The sequence below is a fragment of the Aplysia californica genome, unplaced genomic scaffold, assembly GCF_000002075.1.
Source record: "Aplysia californica isolate F4 #8 unplaced genomic scaffold, AplCal3.0 scaffold00643, whole genome shotgun sequence".
NCBI lineage: Eukaryota > Metazoa > Mollusca > Gastropoda > Aplysiida > Aplysiidae > Aplysia > Aplysia californica.
In genome coordinates this window covers 364,733-385,623 of record NW_004797913.1, presented here as the reverse complement: position 1 = coordinate 385,623, position 20,891 = coordinate 364,733, and the positions used below count along the sequence as shown (strand labels likewise).

Here is a 20,891-nt window from a genome sequence, read left to right as displayed (position 1 = left end):
CAAACCCGGCCTTTTTCTTTTTGTCTGGCCATAATTTATCGAATTTTTGTTTGTTTTTTGTTTTCATTGGGGGGTTTTCTACTCAACGCCTTTTTTATGTCCAATTACGAACACATTTCGATATGGATTTTACAGAAAAGTAATTTTAAAATTAATGGCACAAAGAAAAAAAGTAAATGTTCAGTTTCCACAGACTCTCAAGCTATGGAAATGACAAAAAATTGTGGCGACTCTTTTTTCGTTACTTTTATCTCTGAAACTAGGCGACCCCCACCTCCTTTAATCGCAAATATCTCAACTTCTATTCAAGATAGATGGGTATATTTTTTTTGGCCAAATGCGAGACAAATTATGAACACGCTTTAAGATGATAGTAATAACTCGACATGCCCAAAAATTGACCAGTGCCTGATTCCACCGCGTTGTGACTCAAATGTCTTTGACTTGAGAGCCCCTGTTTCTCGTTGCTCAGCTTTATGGCATGTGTGTGTGTGTGTGTCTGGGGAGGGGGGGGGGGAGGACGGCGAGAGATGTTGGGAAGACAGTGCAGTCCCATGACCATGGTATAGCGACGTATCTCACAAAGTCGTGTCTTTTTGTGTGTTTTATTGGTTTGTTATATGTACTAGTTTTGCCCATTACTCTTCATGTGACAAAGGCAGGGTGGGTGGTTGGCGGGTGCTCTGCTGTTGTGTGGTTTGCTCCTTTTTTCTTATCAAACGTCTGTCTGTGGGTGGTTGGCGTGTGCTCTGGTGTGGTTTGTTTCTTCTTTCCTGTCAAACATCTATCGTCTTTATCTCTCCTTCTTTTTTTATGTTTGTTACTCTCTTGTAACACATCTAATCTTCTGGCGCTCATATGACCTTATGCAGTTGCGAGCGCCGTAAAACATCTACTAAAACAATATCTCCCGTCCTTCTTTTTTGTGTTTGTTAGTCTCTTGTGACTCCTCTAATCTTCAGCACTAATATGACCTTATTGTGTCGGAAGTGCCGTAAAACTCTTACTAAAACTTTAAAAAACGCCTGTCTTCCTTATCTCTCCTCCACCTTTTTGTTGTATGTTACTCTCAGACACACCTCCAATCTGAGGAACTTGTTCAATCTCTTTGTGTTGCAAGGGTTGTGGAAAACTTTTACCAAAACTAATTCCTACAAAACATCTATCGTCCTTGTCTCTCCCCCTTCTTTTTTGTGTTTTTTACTCTCTTGTGACACTTCTATTCTTCGGCACTTAAATGACCTTATTGTGTTGCAAGTGCCGTAAAACTCTTACCAAAACTAAAACGCAACTGTCGTCTTGCCCGTATCCTCCCTGTGTCAAAGGCAGGATCTACGTCACAAGTGGTGGATTTCAAACTGTTCAAACGGTACGTAAGTGACTGATCTCAGTGTCAGTAGCAAAGGCACGAATCGGCATTTCCACACAACTATATTATTTAGAGGCATTTCCACACAACCATATTATTTAGAAGCATTTATAACTTAAGTCGAGCTTGGCCTAAAATTTGGTGTGTGTGTGGGGGGGGGGGGGGAGTTGTTGTTTTTGTTTGGGGGGGGGGGGTTGTTTTGTTTTTTCCTCAATACCATGAAATCAGGAAATATGCTGTTACGTCCTTCTGTCTTTAGAGGGCAGAGTGGTGTCTCCTCTCCCCCCCCCCCCCCTTTCCCCTGAACTGAATCGGAAGTGAGGGGAGGTATGTGAGAGATGTGTGACAGCTAAGGAAGAGAGAGAGAGAGAGAGAGAGAGAGAGAGAGAAGTGATGGGAAGTAGTACTGTAAAACACATAGTATTGCAAACTAATTGACCGAACCGCCCCGCCTCATGTTTCACCAGTGGTTGGTTGGCGGGTGCTCTGGTGTGGTTTGCTCCTTCTTTTCTATCAAACACCTGTCGTCCTTTTCTCTCCTCCTTCTTTTTTGTGTTTGTTAGTCTCTTGTAACACCTCTAATCTTCGGCACTTTATGACCTTATTGTGTTGCAAGTGCCGTAAAACACTTACTAAAACAAAAAACTAAGTGACTAAACCGCCCCGCCTCATGTTTCACCAGGTGCAGGCTGTGCGAGAAGTGGTCCCCGGCAAGAGCAACAATGAGGTGGTCCTTGTGCTACAGTACTACGACTACAACGTAGAGAGGGCCATACAGGCTTACTTAGAAGGTCAGTCCGTTGGTCAGTCTGGCCTCTGTGTCTTCATGGGTGGTCGGTGGGTGCTCTGGTGTGGTTTTCTCCTTCTTTCCTAAAAAAAATCTATCGTGTCTATCTCCCCTCCTTTTTTTTTGTTGGTGGTTGGCGAGTGCTCTTGTGTGGTTTGCTTCTTTTTTTCCTATCAAACATCTATCGTCCTTATCTCCCCTTCTTCTTTTGTATGTACGTTGCTCTCTTGTAACACCTCTAATCTTCGGCACTTATATGACCTTATTGTGTTGCAAGTGCCGTAAAACTCTTACTAAAACTAAACTAAACTCTCTGTCCTCTGAGTCTTCAGTCTGTCCTCTGTGAAACACACTCTTTGTGCCTTTGAAATAGACGCTTCTTGTTGTCCTTATGGTCACTATTATGGGTTGTCTGCTCCTTGTTTATTGGCCAGGTTTTCTATCCTTCTTCTTGTCTGCTTTCTGGTGAATTGGTTGTTTGGAGGGTGTCACTGGTTGGTCCCACATGTGTATTTTCCCCTCTGTTGTTTCTGTCCATCTGACTTGCTTTTTCCGTGCTTTAAGTAACTTTAACACACGCACACATACACACACACACACACACACACACACACACACACACACACACACACACACACACACACACACACTCCTCACTCCACCACCACAACCAACACAGAGAGAGAGAGAGAGAGAGAGAAAGTTGATGTGTTCAGTCTTGTTTTTTCATTTCTGACATGTTGTTTTTTTCTTCTTTTCCTCTGCCCCCTTTGTCTATTTCCATCCTCATTTTCTTCTTCTGTCTCTTCAGATGGTGCCAAAGAAGCCCTAAAGGAGTGGAATTTCACAGGGTCAAAGGTAAGCTTTTGATTTGCTGTATTTTTTGGTTTGTTTGTTTCTTTGTAAAGAGCAGCTTCCTGTAGATCTAGTTGCCACATCTCTAAACTTCGACACTTATATGACCTTATTGTGTTGAAAGTGCCGTAAAACTCTCACTAATGTGGGTGGTTGGCGGGTGCTCTGGTGTAGTTTGCTTCTTCTTTCCTATCAAACATCTATCGTCCTTATCTCCCCTTCTTCTTTTTTATGTTTGTTACTCTCTTGCAACGCCTCTAATCCTATGGCACTCATATGACCTTATGCAGTTGCGAGCACCGTAAAACCTCTACTAAAAAAAAAGAAGAAGAAAATAACACCTCTAATCTTCGGCACTTCTATGACGTTATTGTATTGCAAGTGCCATAAAAGTTTTACGAAAAAATACAAAAATTCTTACTAAAACATTGTATTTCCCATATGCGTGTAGAACCAATATAAAACAGAACAAATCTCTACTTCTACAGCAGCCCAACAAGAAGAGAAAGAACAAGAAGAAGGGAGCGGGAGACAAGACAGGGGACAAGCCAGACGTCAGTCTGACCTCGTCTACGGCAGCCAATGGGAAAGGAGAACCAGTGGTCAACGGCAAGATTGGTGTGCCCAATGGAGAAATCGCGCACGGTCAGTCCACTGGCTGGCTCGTAAACACTGCCAGCAAATTTGTGCTGGGTTTTTTTTTCCCCCTTCTCTTGGCTTTGTCTACTGATTGTGTGTTATTTTGATAATAATAAGGATAGTGGGAATTTATGAAGTGCTTAAGTGGGTGGTTGGCGGGAGCTCTAGTGTGGTTTACTCCTTCTTCCCTATCAAAATCTATCGTCTCTTTCTCCCCTCCTTGTTTTTTGTGTTTGTTACTCGCTTGTGACACCTCTAATCTTCGGCACTTATATGACCTCATTGTGTTGCAAGTGCCGTAAAACACTAAATGAGATGTTGTCTCCCTTCTATGCCTGAGTTTGCCCTAACCCGCCTCTTATATCATCTAAATTCTGTGGATGGAGGTGTGTGGCTGACACAATTACTTCTTAGAGTTCAGGGCAGTTGGTTGTCTGCGGGACAGATCTGTTCTGTACACACATCGGTAATACAATGCAAAGGGCTTCTGGTCCTATGCTCAAGGTGGTTGGTTGGTGCTGCGCTGGAGTCTTCTGTCCAATGTTGCTGCTGTATTATTTGTGGACATGGGCGGTTGGCAGGTGCTTTGATGTGGTTTGCTCCTTTTTCTCTGATCAAACATCTATTGTCCTCATCTCTCCTTCTTTTATTTGTTTGTTATTCTTTTGTTACAACTCTAGTCTTAGCCACTTATATGACCTAATTATGTTGCTAGTGCCGTAAAACGTTCTGTGAATGGTTGGCAGGTGCTGTGGGGTGGTTTGCTCCTTCTTTCCTATCAAACATCATCCTTATCTCTCCTCCATTTTTTGTTTTTGATCCTCTCTTGTAACACCTCATATCTTCGGCACTTATATGACCTTATTGTGTTGCAAGTGCTGTAAAACTCTCACCTAAAACCCCCCCGGGTGGTGCTACTAACGTCTTTAAACCATCCTCAAAGGAGAGGATATTGTAATTGTGAATGGGCTTATTCATCAATGTCATTCTTATAACTGTGCCTGAACTGCAACAGGGAGCTGCTTTTTCTTTCCTAATCCTTACTATCGTCATTTTTCCTCAACTTCTCTTGTATGTTTGTCACACTCTTGTGACCTGCTATTTCTGGGATGCCTTGATAGTCGAAGTAGACTTTCTGCTGTTGAAGCTAGAGAGGTGAACAGAGTAAGTCTGATTCCCTGTAAGGACTTCTCTGTTAACCTCCACCCCTTGGGGCTCATATGACCTTATGCAGTTGCGAGCACCGAAAAACCTCTAGTATAAATAAAATTATTTCCCCTCCTTCTATTTTGTGTTTGTTACTCTCTTGTAACAAACACCTCTAATCTTCGGCACCTATATGACCTTATTGTGTTGCAAGTGCCGTAAAACTCTTACTGAAACAATAAAACCAACTCTTACCTAAAACCAAATTCTTTGAAAACGTGCAGGTCCCGAACAATCTGAGTCAGAGTCCCCACTAGACTCGCCCACCTCCCCGCCCCCCGACTCCGTCAAGGACAGCACAGCAAGCAAGAGAGACAGCGGCAGCAACAGGGGCCCCACGCCCGCCTCATCATCTGCATCAACAGCAACAGCAACAGCAACAACGACAGCATCAGTACCACAACGACAACCCCACGGGAAGGGCAGAGGACATCATGGTATGTTGGTCGTTTTCTTATTGTAATCTTTTACTGTTTGTTGCTTATGGTCGCTTTTAAGAACAAGCGGGCTATCCCAGATTTTGGGGGTTTCCAGAAATCTGGACCTACACCAAAAGTGGGCATTGCCCTACCTATAGAAGAAGTTTGGTTTCATCGGTATGTATATTTGTTTGGTTATAGAGAAAACTCTCCTTGCCTTTTAATGAAACTGAACAAGGGGCAAAAATTTTACTATCGATTTTCTCAAAAAAAGCGTTTTTCGGGATAGCCCCCTTGTGCTTAAAAGCGACCTTTTACTCTTTAACTGCTCTAAGCCCAGAAAGCCAGATTTTCCAATAGAGAAAAAAATATCATGAATTACTTCAACAACTGTACATAACCTTATAGGTTTTGGGGGTTTTTTGTTTTGTTTTTTTTCTTTCAACATTTAGAATAAGTGAGGCAGCGTGGTGGAATCAGGCTCTCGTCAAAATAATCAAAGTGAAGAAACTTGCATTTTTCCGAAGGTTTGAGAATTATAATAATTTTTTTTTGGGGGGGCTCAACACCTTTCATGCCCATTAAAGAACTCATTTCTGAGTGGTTTTTCGGAAAAACATTGATTAAAGGCACAAAAAATGTAAAATTTCAGTTACCACGGACTCTTAAGCTAGAGAAATAACTAATCTTTTGCAGCCATTTTCTTACTAATTTAACCTCTGAAAACAGGTGACCCCCACCTCCTTCATTTGCAAATATCCCGACTTGTATACAAGATAAATAGCTATTTTTTTCATTCAAATAAAGACAAGTGAACAAGCTTTAAAATTATACCAATAACTCTACATGCCCCAAAATTGACGAGAGCCTGATTCCACCACACTGCCTCACATATTAATTTTGACAAAACAATTCTCAAGCACTTACAAACGGTTCCATAGATAGTGAAACTCCAAGAGAGATAAAAAATTCAAAATGCTGGGGGACGATATACTGATATACCTTGTTTTCTCCTTTGACTTTTTGTTGTGAATAAATGGAGGTATTCTGTAGTAAACCTTGATAATGAGTGTTTGGAAAGTGCTGAGTCTGATCTGCCCTTTTCCGTCTTTTAAACGTAGCATTTACTGTTATCCCAACAAGCACTGTTATCCCTACGTGTCTCGGGCGTAATGTGGCCATTGCTGTGTGGCCTTCATGTAAACTACAATCCAGCAACGTTAATTGAAAAGAGACTAAGTGGGTGGTTGGCGGGTGCTCTGGTGTGGTTTACTCCTTCTTTCCTATCAAACATCTATCGTCCTTTTCTCCCCTCCTTCTTTTTTGTGTTCGTTACTCGCTTGTGACACCTCTAATCTTCGGCACTCATATGACCTTATTGTGTTGCAAGTGCCATAAAAATCTTACTAAAACTAAAAGAGACTAACCCTCTAACTCATTCGTCCTCCCCCCCCCCCCCCCTCTCCATTCTCCGTGTTTCCTTCCATAGACTCCCACCACTCCCATCACCACCACGGCAACGCTCGGGAGAGAACGACCAGTGAGATGAGCACGGGGTCAGGCTACGGGGATGGACACAGGCGGCCATTCCAAGGTGACCACCGTACTCCTTATGTCACTGCTCTGCCGTGTCAAGCCAGGGCGACGTATCTGCACTTTTTATGATTTTGAGTAACGTCTCGCTGACATTGGAAATATGGGCATGGCCCTTCAGTTACGTCTGTTTGCCATAGTGAAATATCCTATTTGTAGTGCAGATACGTCTTCCTGCCTTTGACACAAGATGCAGAATGAGTATAGGCGTCCATCTAAATGAAGATGCAGAAATTAATCATTTTTGCAGATACGTCGGTCTGCCTTGGCACGGCAGTGCTGTAGTGTCTTGGGAGTCCTTCTCCTCTGACTTTGATTGCAGTTCATTTTTTTCTTATTGTTCTGTTTTTCAAACTTTGTTTTCTCAAACATGTTGTTTACGCTACCCTTCAGTCCTGTGAGTGGTTGGAGGGTGGTATTGTTAAGTTCTACGTCTTAATTTTCCCTCTCTTGTATCTGCCTGTCTTATGTCGCTCTTTCCAAACTCGAAATTGCCTTGACCCCAAATTACAGACCCTTCAACTGTGGGTGGTTGGCGGGTGCTCTGGTGTGGTTTGCTTCTTCTTTCCTATCAAACATCTATCGTCCTTATCTCCCCTCCTTCTTTTTTATGTTTGTTACTCTCTTGTAACACCTCTAATCTTCTGGCGCTCATATGACCTTATAGCAGTTGCGAGTGCCGTAAAACCTCTACTAAAACTAAAAAGACCCTTCAACTGCATGACCTAAGATGTATCTTTTCTCTCCTTTTATCCAACTGGTTACCACCAGTGGTTGGAATTTGTTTCTGGTTGGCGGTTGTACTTCTTTCCTGTCCTTCTTATGTTTTTATCTGGGGGGGGTTTTCTCTTTCCCATCACTCTGCGGCTGTTAATGTTGTTGTGCTTCTCTTCAGTGAAGCTGTTTCTAAAAGATGTGGTGGTTTGGCACACTGTTATTAGTTCAGTGTCAAAGACATTTAGATTGTGATATGTGCAGTGTGGATTGAAGTGTTTTAGTTTCTGAACCTAGATTGCTGAGAGGTCATTCTTTCTCACCCTGGATCAGCTAATGATTGACTGGAAGGGTTTTGATTTTCTCCCAGATGTTATTTTTGTACTCGCATTGCTATCACTTATTTTTGTTTTCTGCCTGAAAATTCACCCCCCCACCCCCCGAAAAAGTAAACATATAAATGAATTAATTTTTTTTCTGCCTATTATCAACTTCATTGATGGGAAATTCGTTTCCTTCATTTAGTTGAGTAAAAGATGCTTTAGTATCAGGGCACAAAGCAAGAGGAAGACCAAGAAAGATCTGGATCCTGGGTGTGAAGGATATCCTGAGTACATACAATATCCCACCCAGCCAGGCCATCAAACTTGCTAGAGACAGGAAGCTCTTTCTCCCCTCGACGCCCTAGTGGTACAAGAGGACGCATAAAGTAAAGTTAAAGATACTTTGTTTCCAGCTGTCTATCAGATTTGTGACCATACAAATTCTGCTGTCCTGGCATGTTGCCTAAATAAACAAATGCACATCTGGCCAAGCTAACCAAATGTCGATTTGACTGCAGGGCCTGGTAAGCCTGTTGCTGCAGGGGTCTGGTGACTCACAGGAAATCATTCCCTTTGGTTTTCTGTCTGCTTTCCTTGAGACAGCAAGTCTATTTATACACAGGGGGTCTGTATTGAATTTATCTGTATCACATATGACTCGGCATATTTTAAAAAAATTTGCTCTGGACTTTTTAAAATTGTTCACACAAATATAAAAATTTATAATTTTTTTGACAACCTTCCCCCCCCCCCCCCCCCCTCAAAATGTTGATGGCCATACACTTCAGTTATTTGGGTGGGTGGAAGGTGGCTCTGGTAGGTTCCTTCTTCTGTATTTTCCCAGAATTATTTCTGTCTGTGTTTCTTGCTCGTTCCTAACATTAGATAAAAGATATCTTGTTGATTCGCTTCTCTTTACTCCAAACAAACAAATCCCTCAACCACATGTTCCCGAATGAATCAGTTTGCTAATTCAGTTCTGAATGTGGGTGGTTGACGGGGGCTCTGGTCTGGTTTGCTCCTTCTTTCCTATGAAACATCTATCGTCTTTATCTCCCCTTCTTCTTTTTTATGTTTGTTACTTTCTTGTAACACCTCAAATCTTCTGGCACTCAATAAAACCTTGACTAAAACTAAAAAAGATAAAAGATATCTTGTTGATTTGCTTCTCTTTACTCCAAACAAACAAATCCCTCAACCACCTATTCCTGAATGAATCTGTTTGCTAATTCAGCTCTTGAGTTCTTTACGTGAGTGGTCCTGCGGGTCTTGATGGCTGTCTTGTGGTGAGTGTATCGTCTGTGCACGATTGTGGCCACATCTGTGCCGCGATCAATACGTTAAGCTTGCAGGACAACTCAGGGACACGAGCAAACAGGGTTGGGAAGTGCTGAGTAAAGAGAAGAATGAGGTATATGTGTGGGACAATTCTTTCTTTCCTTGATTTTGGAATGGCTACAGGGAGATAGTCTGTGGATGGTTGGTGGGTGCTCTGGTGTGGTTTGCTCCTTCTTTCCCCATCAAACATCTATCGTCTTTATCTGCCCCCCTTCTTTTTTATATTTGTTACTCTCTTGTAACACCTCTAATCTTCTGGCGCTCATATGACCTTATGCTGTTGCAAGCGTCGTAAAACCTCTACTAAAACAAACAAACAGGGAGATAGTCTGTGGGTGGTTGGCGGGTGCTCTGGTGTGGTTTTCTCCTTCTTTCCTATCAAACGTCTATCGTCGTTGTCTCTCCTCTCTGTTCATGTGTGTTTGTTACTCTCATGTAACGCCTCAAATCTTCAGCTATTATGTGACCTAATTGTGTTGCAAGTGTTGTAAAACACTTACTAAAAAACAACAACCTGGGGTTGGGTAGGGGGTGCGCTCATTGAGTCTGCTCTTTGTGTGTCTATAATAAATTGTCATTTGTTATGTTTTGCACCCCCATCGACTCAGTTAAGATTATCTTTGGTGGCGAGCTGCTCTGGCACTGCCTGTCAGCCGACCTGGGCTGAGTGGGGTATAACTAGGCCAGGGCAAAAAGACTCGAGGCCTCGATTCCTAAACTGAAAAAGAATCGAGGAATCAAGTCGATTGTCGAGTCTGGAAGCTGCTTCAAGTGGACCTGGCTGTTTGGGGGCCAAGACTTGAAGACTGCTGGAAAGAAATAGTTTTCAGACTTGAGTCTCGAGTTACACAAACAGACATGACTGGCTAAGCCTGCACACGTGCCAAGATCAGTTGTCTTTCACCCATTTGTGTGTGTGTCTGTGTTGTAGGTAGGCTTGTAGGGTTTCCTCTCGGAGTCTAGGCTAGGAACCAGGGAAAAAATAGGGAGGCGAAAGTCATTGACCGTGGACTCGAAGCTTCGAGTCTGTGAATGTGATAAATTCTTCGAGTCCTAATTTGGGCTCGAAAGAATCTATTCCCAGAGTCGATCTTGCCCTGGCCTAGGTAAACGGCGTCGGTGGCCTAGTGGTTAGGCTCTCGGACTCGCAACCGTAAGGTCGTGGGTTCGAATCCCGTCAGGGACCCGACGTTGTGTCCTTGGGAAAGGCACTTTACACGAATTTTCCTCACTTCACCCAGGTGGGAATGGGTACCCGGCTGTAGACAGCGAAATATCTTGTCAGTTTGTTAGTGTTTGAGCGCTTAATCGGCAGCTTGCACTGTATGCCTCCCGGGAAGCTGAGAATGTTTGGGAGTGTTCTATGGTCTGCTGGGGTAATAATATAGTGTAAAGCACATAGAGCATGCTGTTGAGCGGGGATATGCGCTATAAAAATGCTATCTATTATTATTATTATTATTAAACACCCCTTCAGACAAATAAGAGGTGATACTCTCTGCTGCATTTTTCCAAAACACCAAATCATCACACATGATGTCATCGCACATGATGTGCCTCTCTCTAATCAAACCCAACAAAGCTCTCACTAGCATGATTCTCCCCTCTCACAGGACTAGAGAAAGCTTTCAAGGACTTGCAGCGACAGACGACCTCCCTCGAGCGACTGCGACACCTCCTTGACCACGAGATTGACCGCTCCTACAAGAGTGTCAAGTCTGTCTTTGAGGAGCTGCGGAAAGGGTGAGTGTGTATGTGTGTGTGTGTGTGTGTGGGGGGGGGGGGGTGTAGGGAGGGGACCTGTGTCAGCATTATGCTACAGTTGATCATCATCATCTCTGCCTTTCTCGCCCTTCATCAGGGTATATTTACGCCACAAACAAACATTCTCCACCTTTCCCAATCCTGGGGAAGCCTCTTGATATTATTCCATTAGACCTGCATGTTTGCCGACAATCGTCTGAAATCCGACAATCGCGACCCGACCCGCGAACCGGCCGATGCTATCGCTAGGCCCGCCTAGTATCAGTCAATGTGCGTAGTGCGAGGCCTGGCCGACTGCCAGCGACCCCTTTTTCTCCCGTCGGCTTCGTCGGCACTTTCGTTTTCGTGCCGACCGTCGACGCGCGCACCGCCGACTGCCGACGTCGGCGTTTCCGACATAATTGTCGGAACCTAAGTAGAAATGTGAATACGAAAAAGGACGACAACTTAAATTATCTACTTTCAGTTTCGTGCTCGAGCGGCCATTTTCAATTTCGTTTGTTGACTAATTCAATTGTTCAGATCGTGTGGGTTCATTCAAGTCCGACTCTCTTGTTCTAATAGAATCTAGATCTAGATTTATATAGAGATCATTATAGACCTCAATGGAGGATTCATAATCCAATTCTATTGTGTCAAACCCTATCATAGGTTGTGCTGTAATATTAATATTGGTAAAAATAAGCATTTCATCAGGTGCGTGAATTATTTATTATTATTATTATATTTAGATCTATAGTCTAGATTCTAGAATCTAGACTCAGCTGAGTCCCTCTGTTCGGAATCGGATGCGGATTTCTAGTTCAAAGCCTAGAATCTATTCCTATTCACTTGTTCTTCAGGATCTAGATCTAGATTTTTCTATATTTAGATCTAGATCTAGATTTATTTTTTAGATTACTAGTCTAGTAGATCTAGATATCTAGATCTAGATCTATAGTCTATATGGAGGATTCATATTCCAATTCTATTGTGTTATTGTATCAAACCCTATAGCAATGTAGATGTAAGCCATATAGATAAAATTTAGATCTAGATCTAGATCTAGAATCTATATGCTCCTTGTTTGTTTTGGAGTGTGGTTTTTTAATTAATTTTTTTTTTTCATTTAGTACTTGTTTTGGCCTTTTTACATGCGAATCCCTTTAAGATGAGGCCCGATGCAGGTTCTTTTTGGGGTAGGGTTAAGGTTAGGTCTCTTCTTTATTGTGTTTGTTGGGGTGGTCGCTCGTTACTCGGATGTCCTTCCTTATGACACCCACTAAGGCTTTTTTTGGGGGGGGGGGTTGCGCAAAATTTTCAGACAATCTGGTTGAGGCTCACATGCAGGTCTATTCCATAGCTCACCATTTTTCTGTACAGTTGGTTGCTTTTAAGCACAAAGGGGCTATCCTGAAAAATACTGTTTTGAGAAAATCGAAGGTAAAATTTTTGGACCCTTATTCAGTTTCTTTAAAAGATGAGAAGAGTTTTCTCTACAACCAAACAAATATACACACCATTGAAACCAAACTTCTCTTATAGGTAGGGCAATTCCCACTTTTGGTGTAGGTCGAGATTTCTGGAAACCCCTGAAATCTGGGTTAGTCTGTTTGTCCTTAAAAGGGACCAAACATGATTTGATGCTCTCCTCTATTATTTGGGTAGGTGGTTGGAGGGCACCAGTTGCCTGTCTTATTTCTCTTCTTTCCTTCTATTGTTTCTTTCTGTCTTTCTTTTATGCATTTTACCTTTTTTCCAGTAAATAATCATTATTGTGTCAATGTGATTTTGTTTACTCAAACAATTATTTGGGATAGTAAAATTTTCTGGAAATAAATGCACTTATTTATGGTTGTGAGTGAAAAGTGAAATGGAAAATGAAATGATTTCAGCCGATTCCCTACAATGTTTTCATCGTTCATGCGTCTTGTTTGGCCTTTGCAGGTTGAGTGACCGTGAGTCGCAGCTAGTTGCAGAGATGGATCTGTTGAAGAAAGAGGCTTGTGAGTATCTATATTCTCATGTTGGAAGTTTCATGTTTTATCACATCGCTCTCTGTATAATTTCTCCCTGTACACGTTTGTACATATTGTGGTAAAGGTAAACAAGGTAAAGTACAATCAAATCTGCTCAAATGGCCATCTATCCAAGAAGATCGCCAGTACAAACGACTGCTTCACATTGCCCCGCTCTGGGGGGGGGAGGGTGGGGGGAGTTCCTGTATCATAATGACTGCTCAAGACATCCGCCTTTCTAAGACAACCATTTTTCTCTTAACAATGGGTGGCAGTTTTGTTCAATTTCAACCGTCACTTCACTTCCCACAACCCCCCTTGCCTTTTTTTCTATATCAATATGATTTTATGTCAAAGATATCCACCTGTCCAAGACAGTCGCTTTTGTCTTCAACAATGGGTGGCAGTGTTGAACAGTTTCAGCTGTATAACTTCCCCTTGTCTTCGTGCATCATGGTGATCACAGCTCACTGTTTTCTGCTCCGGAAAAACAGAATTGATTGCTTTTATTTTAAGCACAAGGGGGCTATCCCCAAAAATGGTGTTTTGAGAAAATCGAAGGTAAAGTTTTTGCCCCTTGTTCTGTTTCTTTAAAAAACTAGGAGAGTTTTCTCTATAACCAAACAAATATACACACCAATGAAACCAAACTTTTCCTATAGGTAGGAAAATGCCCATTTTTGGTGTAGGTCAAGATTTCTGGAAACCCCCGAAATCTGGGTTAGCCGCTTGTCCTTAAAAGTGAGCAATTGTGACCCCCCTATCAGTTCTTCAGGTTTTTTTTGTAGGTTTCTACTTTTCTAGTGGCTAGATTTGTCCCAGTTTTCACATATTAATGGAGAGCAGTCGAACAAAGAGTCCTGCCCCAGACTCTTGTATAGTCTTAGTAAGAGTTTTACAGCATTTGCAACACAATAAGATCGTAAAGTGCTGAAGATTTTAGTGTTACAAGATAGTAATAAACATCAAAAAAAAGAAGAATGGGTGCTCCTTCTTTCTTATCCTACATCTATCATCCTTGCCTGTCCTCCTTCTTTTTTGTGTATGTTACTCTCTTGTAACACATCTATTCTTCGGCACTTATATGACCTTATTTTGTTGCAAGTGCCGTAAAACTCTTACTAAAAGTAAAGAAAATGTTGCGCTTTGTGTTCCAGCGGACATGTTGGAGATGCGACAACACCGGGCCAGTGACCTCAAGCGTCAGTGTGAGAGGTCAGAGCAGCTCAAGGAGGCAGAGGTCAACGAACTACGGGCAGACATTAAGGTGAGATTAATGTGGGAGGTCGTGAACTATGGGAAGATGTGAAGTTCAGACTTGTGTGGGAGGTTGTGAACTATGGGAAGATGTGAAGTTCTGACTAGTGTGGGAGGTCGTGAACTATGGGAAGATGTGAAGTTCAGACTTGTGTGGGAGGTTGTGAACTATGGGAAGATGTGAAGTTCAGACTAGTGTGGGAGGTTGTGAACTATGGGAAGTTTAGACCAGTGTGGGAGGTCGTGAACTATGGGAAGATGTGAAGTTCAGACTTGTGTTGGAGGTCGTGAACTATGGGAAGATGTGAAGTTCAGACTTGTGTGGGAGGTTGTGAACTATGGGAAGATGTGAAGTTCAGACTATGTGTGGGATGTTGTGAACTATGGGAAGATGTGAAGTTCAGACTTGTGTGGGAGGTTCTGAACTATGGGAAGATGTGAAGTTTAGACTTGTGTGGGAGGTTGTGATATATGGGAAGATGTGAAGTTCAGACTATGTGTGGGATGTTGTGAACTATGGGAAGATGTGAAGTTCAGACTAGTTTTGTAGGTTGTGAACTATTGGAAGATGTGAAGTTCAGAATTGTGTTGTAGGTTGTGAACTATTGGAAGATGTGAAGTTCAGACTAGTGTTGTAGGTTGTGAACTATTGGAAGATGTGAAGTTCAGACTAGTGTGGAATGTCAAAGAACTATGGGAAGACATTAAGGTGAGACTAGTTTTGAAGGTCATTGAACTATGAGCAGACATTAAGGTGAGATAAATGTGGGAGGTCATGAACTATGGGAAGATGGCAAGTTCAGACTAGTGTGGGAGGTTGTGAACTATGGGAAGATGGGAAGTTCTGACTAGTGTGGGAGGTCAAAGAACTATGAGAAGACATTAAGGTGAGATCAGTGTGAGAGGTCATGAACTGCAGCAGACGTGAAGGTGAGACAAGTGCAGGAAGTCAAAGAACTGGGGGAAGATAAATTAATGTGAGCCTAGTATGGCTGTATTTATATCATCATATTGAATTTGTTTAACTGTATCTTGTTTTGATTGGGTTTTCAAGTTCAAATTTATTATATTTCTTGGTGGAGGGGGGGGGAGGGGGTTGCAGGGTTTCAAGCACTTGTGCCCTATATGGGTGGAGAACCTGTGGTCTTTTTATTCCCGTCTGTCATTTTGTGCTCTTGCATTTTTTTATTTATTTTTTTTTCAAAAAATTGCTGTGACATGTAACGGATATCATTTTACTTTTCAGCATTTTGTCATAGAGCGTCGCCATGACGAAGAACTAGGCCGCACCACAAGGTTCCTGTTTGATTCAGATCTCCTCCTTGGGGAAATACAAAAGTTTGGTGAAGGTAAGTCCATGCCGGCGGTATTTGTCGGTACATGTAGGAGGTATTAGTCGGTATATATGCTGATGATATTTGGTAGCTTTTAAGCACTAGGGGGCTATCCTGAAAAATTCTGTTTTCGGAAAATCGAAGGTAAATTTTTGCCCCTTGTTCAGTTTCTTTAAAATACAAGGAGAGTTTTCTCTATAACCAAACAATATACTCACCAATGAAACCAAACTTCTCCTATAGGTAGAGCAATGCCCACTTTTGGTGTAGGTCAAGATTTCTGGAAACCCCCGAAATCTGGATTAGCCCACTTGTCCTTGAAAGCGACCATTTGTTGGTATGTGCTGACAGTGTTTCTTACACAAGACTTGCAAGTTATAATGAGCAAAACATAGATAATTCTTGAAGTAATTTGGAGACCCTAGAGGCATTGTCACATCACAATGTTCAGTCTGCAAGCAGTTTTGTCTTTATTCAGGCACTTTTCTTCTTTTCTTCTTTTTTTTTTTTGTTGTTATCTCTCCCGCCTGCCTCCTTTCTGTGTGCATATCATAGATGAGATAAACCCTTTTGTGAGGGATTTTAGTTCAACAAATGAACAAGAATACCCTTAATTGTGACAAATAGAATGGTATGTCATGAGATAAATAAAAACAAGACTGTTGTCCATTTTGTTCAGTTCCAGTCTCCCATTTCTGTAAAGCCTGTACTTTCGGTGTTTTGTTAACTGCGGGTGGTTGGAGGGTGCCACTGGAAGGTCCTCTTTCTTTACTTTCCCTCTGTTATTTCTGTCTGTCTGTCTTACTTTTTCTCAGCGCTAAATGACCATTATTATGTTGGTGTGCTTCTCTTTATTCAAACAATGGGTGGTTGACGGGTGCTCTGGTGTGGTTTGCTTCTTCTTTCCTATCAAACATCTATCGTCTTTATCTCCCCTCCTTCTTTTTCGTGTTTGTTACTCTCTTGTAACACCGCTAATCCTCTGGCGCTCATATAACCTTATGCAGTTGCGAGCGCCGTAAAACCTCTGCTAAAACTAAAAAACTTCTGGCGCTCATATGACCTTATGCAGTTGCAAACGCCGTAAAACCTCTACTAAAACTAAACTTACTCAACAAACAAAAAAACGATCAAGGTGTTTTGTTCTATTTCAGTGGTTCACGTCAAGTCCTTGTATACAGCCCGGAGACCGTCAGCGTCGTCGGTGGCCAGCAGCGTCAGCCATGACGGTGAGTTGGGTTTTGCTCTGTAGTTATCACAGTGAACCCCTCCCCGGCGTTGTGCTACTGACTGAAGTGTCTTTAGGCCATTCCCAAAGGGGGGACATTACCATGTTCTGTTGCACAGTAGAGTTGTAAATGGGCTGATTCATCAATGTCATGCTCATAACTGTGCAGGAATTGCAACAGGGAACTGCTGCATTTTCTTTCCTAATCCTTACTATTGTCATTTTCCTCTACTCCTCTTGTATGTTTGTCACACTCTTGTGACCTGCTATTTCTGGGGTGCCTTGATAGTCGAAGCAGACCTTGTGCTGTTGAAGCTAGAGAGGTGAGCAGAGTAAGTCCGATTCCCTCTTAGGACTTCTCTGTTGACACCCACCCCTTGGCGCTCCTATGTCCTTATGCAGTTGCGAGCGACGTAAAACCTGTACTAAAACTGAAAGTTACCACAGTGATGTTGTGCTGTAGTTTAAGAACAAGAGTCTGCGGTGTAGCGATTAGGTGCCTTGCTGTCCCACGCAGGTGACCCATGTGTGATTCCTGAGTAAGGACAACATTTTTATAGAGTATCTCACGAGTTGGCTCTGACAGGCAGGGTTGGAAGTCCCTTATGTCCCCTCCTCCTTTTTTATGTTTGTTACTCTCTTGTAGCACCTCTAATCTTATGGCACTCACATGACCTTATGCAGTTGCGAGCACCATAAAACATCTACTAAAACTTTTTTAAAGGGTTGGAAGCCGCCTCCTGAATGATCTAAATTGTGTCGATAGCGAAAATGAAGAACACCTACATTTTATAAAGTGATTTTTAATGTTTCTAAAGCGGGTGGTTGGAGGGCCCCACAGGCAGGTCCTACTTCTGTACTTCTCCTCTATTGTTTATGTCTGTCAGTTTTTCTTTTCCCCACCACCAATAAACATTACTGTTTTGATGTACTTCTCATAATAGACAGAGAAAGATCTTGTCAGTATGTTAGTGTTTTAGCACCTATAAATGGCCACTTGCACTGTATGCTTCCCAGGAAGTTGAGGTTGTTTCAGAATGCTCTCAGGTCTGCTGGGATAATAGTATAGATTGTGAAGCGCATAGAGCTTGCTGTTGAGCGGGGATTTGTGCTATACAAATGCTATATATTATTATTATTAAAATGAACTAAATACAAAGAGCTTGGTGATTTTAGAAACATAGTCAGCTGTGATGAAGGTTATGAACATGAGTTCAGATACTCCCTATATAATGATAATGATGTCAGAAACGGATTATAGATAGACCTGTAATCAGGTTTCCTTTTGTCGTCTGTTCCTAGTAATTGATTTTTTTCCTATTTACGTACCATAGCCTGAAGATTGCTGATATGCATGTGTGGCAGGAAGGCGTGGAGTTTAATTAATTTCAAAAGCTCATAATTTTCTTTTGTTGAGTCTTGGCTGTCTAAGATCCTTTTTATTGGTTTTGTAGTAAGAGTTTTGAAAAGTTTTATGTTGTCTTTATCATGTAAGGCAAGATAATAAATGAAGAGCACAGGGGAAAAACGACGGTAGTCACAAACTGGAAATTGTGAGGGTGCCAATTTTAAGAGCTTGTAGACTCATTACTTCACATTTGTTTGTCTGGTGGTTTATTGTTAAGTGTTGTTGAATGGGAAATCTAACAACAATAATCAACCAACAGTTGAACAGAAATACAGTCATGAGCCAACAAGGGTTCAAAATCGATACCCACACGATTTTTAGTTTGTGACTACAGTCTTTTTTCCCCTGTAGTCTTCAAATACATTTCGAGAATGTTGTTGTCTGGAAGACTAAATTTAAATCACTGGGAAACTTCCTTTTTTATTGTTGTACTTTGATGCTGATGCTTTTCTTCTTTTACATCCTCTTTTTACTTGTTTTTCTTTTTCTGTACCTGCTGTGTGTCTTGAAGGTGGTTGGAGGGGACCACTTGTAGGTCTTCTTTCTTTTTCCTTCCTCTATAGTTTCTGTCTGTCCGGTTTGAATTTTTTTCCCCTGCACTAAATGACCGTTGGCCATTATTCTGTTGATGACTTTTCTTCACTCAATCATTCTAATCATATCCAACAGACCTGCCACTTATCCCGATTTAATCGGGATATCCCGATTTTTTGCCCCAAATCTCAAGCATCCCGATTTTCCCCATTTCGATCGCCAGTATCCTGATTTTTTGTCGTTGCGTCTGTTGCGTCCGATTCTAGGTAAAAAAAAATATAAAAAGTTCTGCAATGTCTTTTGCTTGGAAGCACCGATTGGATTTTTTATCGCCAGGCACTTGGAACGCTACTTTCTGAAGCATCTATGCCGAATCTAGCAGATGACTCACGCACGTTATTTCGACTAAAACTGACGTAATATCGATTTTGAATTCCGACATGGATACGCTCAAGATCTACTTTCGCTTTTATAAACCAGAATTCTCCGATGGTGTCCTGATTACTGTAACAATTATGTCATGGGCCTAAGAATAATCTATTCGTTGTTCTGCCGTTGCTTTAAAAGCAAGCTTCGTTCTGGTTAGTCGGGCCCATCCGACCTGTCAGTGGAACTTTCAAACGCTCATTTGCAACACGTGATATGGCCTCGTACGTGTGAGTAGTGGGTGTGTCGGGGACCGTGGGCTGTCAGGGTCAACAAAGTTCATTCACACCGGTCGCATTGGTCGAGGTGTTTTTCGGGACTTAACCAGTGTGGAGGGAGGGGGGGTATTTTTTTTTTTACACTTGGGCTTAAAGTGCGTGCCGTGATACATGTAGAATCTAATTGAGGATGAAGGAATAAGAAAAAAGAAATAAATGAACAACCTTGGCACGATCTTTTTTTTCGGGGGGAGGGGGGGGGGTGCCTGGAGTGTGTATGCGATGGAAGTCAAACGTTGTTACTGTATGAAAACGTGGGCTTTTAGAGGGATGATTAGAGTTATATGTCAGCTATTTTCAAGACGACGAAAGTTTCAGTTTTACTGCAACCTGCGCTCCCCCAATCTATCGAACTCCCGACTCAAGTAATGCTGTCTTTCAGTTTTCCCTCTATTTAGAGGCCCAAACGTGAACTTCTTCCTGCAAAAGTTTTCTCTTGCATACTTGCCTCATAAAAGGGAACCAGGAACCCCCCCCCCCTTCCCCAGTATCCCTTATGACTGATTTGCCGGTGATCCCGATTTTTTTCACCAGATCCTGATTTTTTTACTCTAGAATCCTGATTTTTAGATTTCAAAGAGTGGCAGTTCTGTATCTAAGCTCTGCGTCTCCCATTGAGTCAATGTTAGCTTTTCACAACCCCTAGGCTCTCAATCCCTCGACATCTCCAACCAATAATAATAACAAACACATCTACTCCTCCTCCCCCACCCGGATTTATTTATTTTTGGGAAAGTGGGTGGTTGGCGGGTGCTTTGGTGTGGTTTGCTTCTTCTTTCCTATCAAACATCTATCGTCTGTATCTCCCCTCCTTCTTTTTTGTATTTGTTACTCTCTTGTAACACCTCTACTCTTCTGGCGCTCATATGACCTTATGCAGTTGCGAGCACCGTAAAACCTCTACTAAAACTTTTTTAAAGCTCTGTGCGTCTCCCATTGAGTTATCATTTCACAACCCTTAGTTCACCTTCCCTCAACATCCCCGACCAATAATAATAATAACAAACACACCTCCTCCCCCACCCCCACCCGGTTTTCTTTTTGTGAGCAGAAAACCACGAGGATGACCTGTCTCAGTCGTGGGAAGTGACCGAGCTACAAGACAGACTGCGCACATCCCTCAAGCTGCAGGTAACTGGGAACTTGTGTGTTGGTTACTCGAAAAAATCCTCGATTAACCCTATCCGTACATCGTGTTTTACTATCCTATCCATACAACTTGGGGAACTCTGTGCCACCACTTAACCCTATCCGTACGTCGTGTTTTACTATCGTATCCATACAACGTGGGGAACTCTGTGTCATCACTTTCCCAAGAGGAAATTTACTCGTTGATCCGATCCCTACGCTTTGCATAGCAGTCTGTCAAAAGGATTTTTTTTAGAAATACTGAAAGTTTCAAGGAGATCTTCGTACATGAAG

The 20,891-nt window shown here is 42.2% G+C and overlaps 1 protein-coding gene across 2 annotated transcripts in view; it reads left to right on the top strand.

Annotated features, from left to right (window-relative positions):
* LOC101857142 (spermatogenesis-associated serine-rich protein 2) overlaps nt 1-20,891 on the top strand; it is a 52,362-nt gene that overhangs the window by 27,379 nt on the left and 4,092 nt on the right. For both annotated transcript variants that reach the window (XM_013087824.2, XM_013087823.2), the window contains exons 3-13: nt 2,052-2,160; nt 2,968-3,014; nt 3,500-3,656; nt 5,081-5,293; nt 6,765-6,869; nt 10,857-10,986; nt 12,934-12,992; nt 14,162-14,271; nt 15,508-15,610; nt 16,750-16,824; nt 20,521-20,600. In XM_013087824.2, the coding sequence (XP_012943278.1) occupies nt 2,052-2,160; nt 2,968-3,014; nt 3,500-3,656; nt 5,081-5,293; nt 6,765-6,869; nt 10,857-10,986; nt 12,934-12,992; nt 14,162-14,271; nt 15,508-15,610; nt 16,750-16,824; nt 20,521-20,600 (1,188 nt within the window). The remainder of the gene's footprint in view (nt 1-2,051; nt 2,161-2,967; nt 3,015-3,499; nt 3,657-5,080; nt 5,294-6,764; nt 6,870-10,856; nt 10,987-12,933; nt 12,993-14,161; nt 14,272-15,507; nt 15,611-16,749; nt 16,825-20,520; nt 20,601-20,891) is intronic.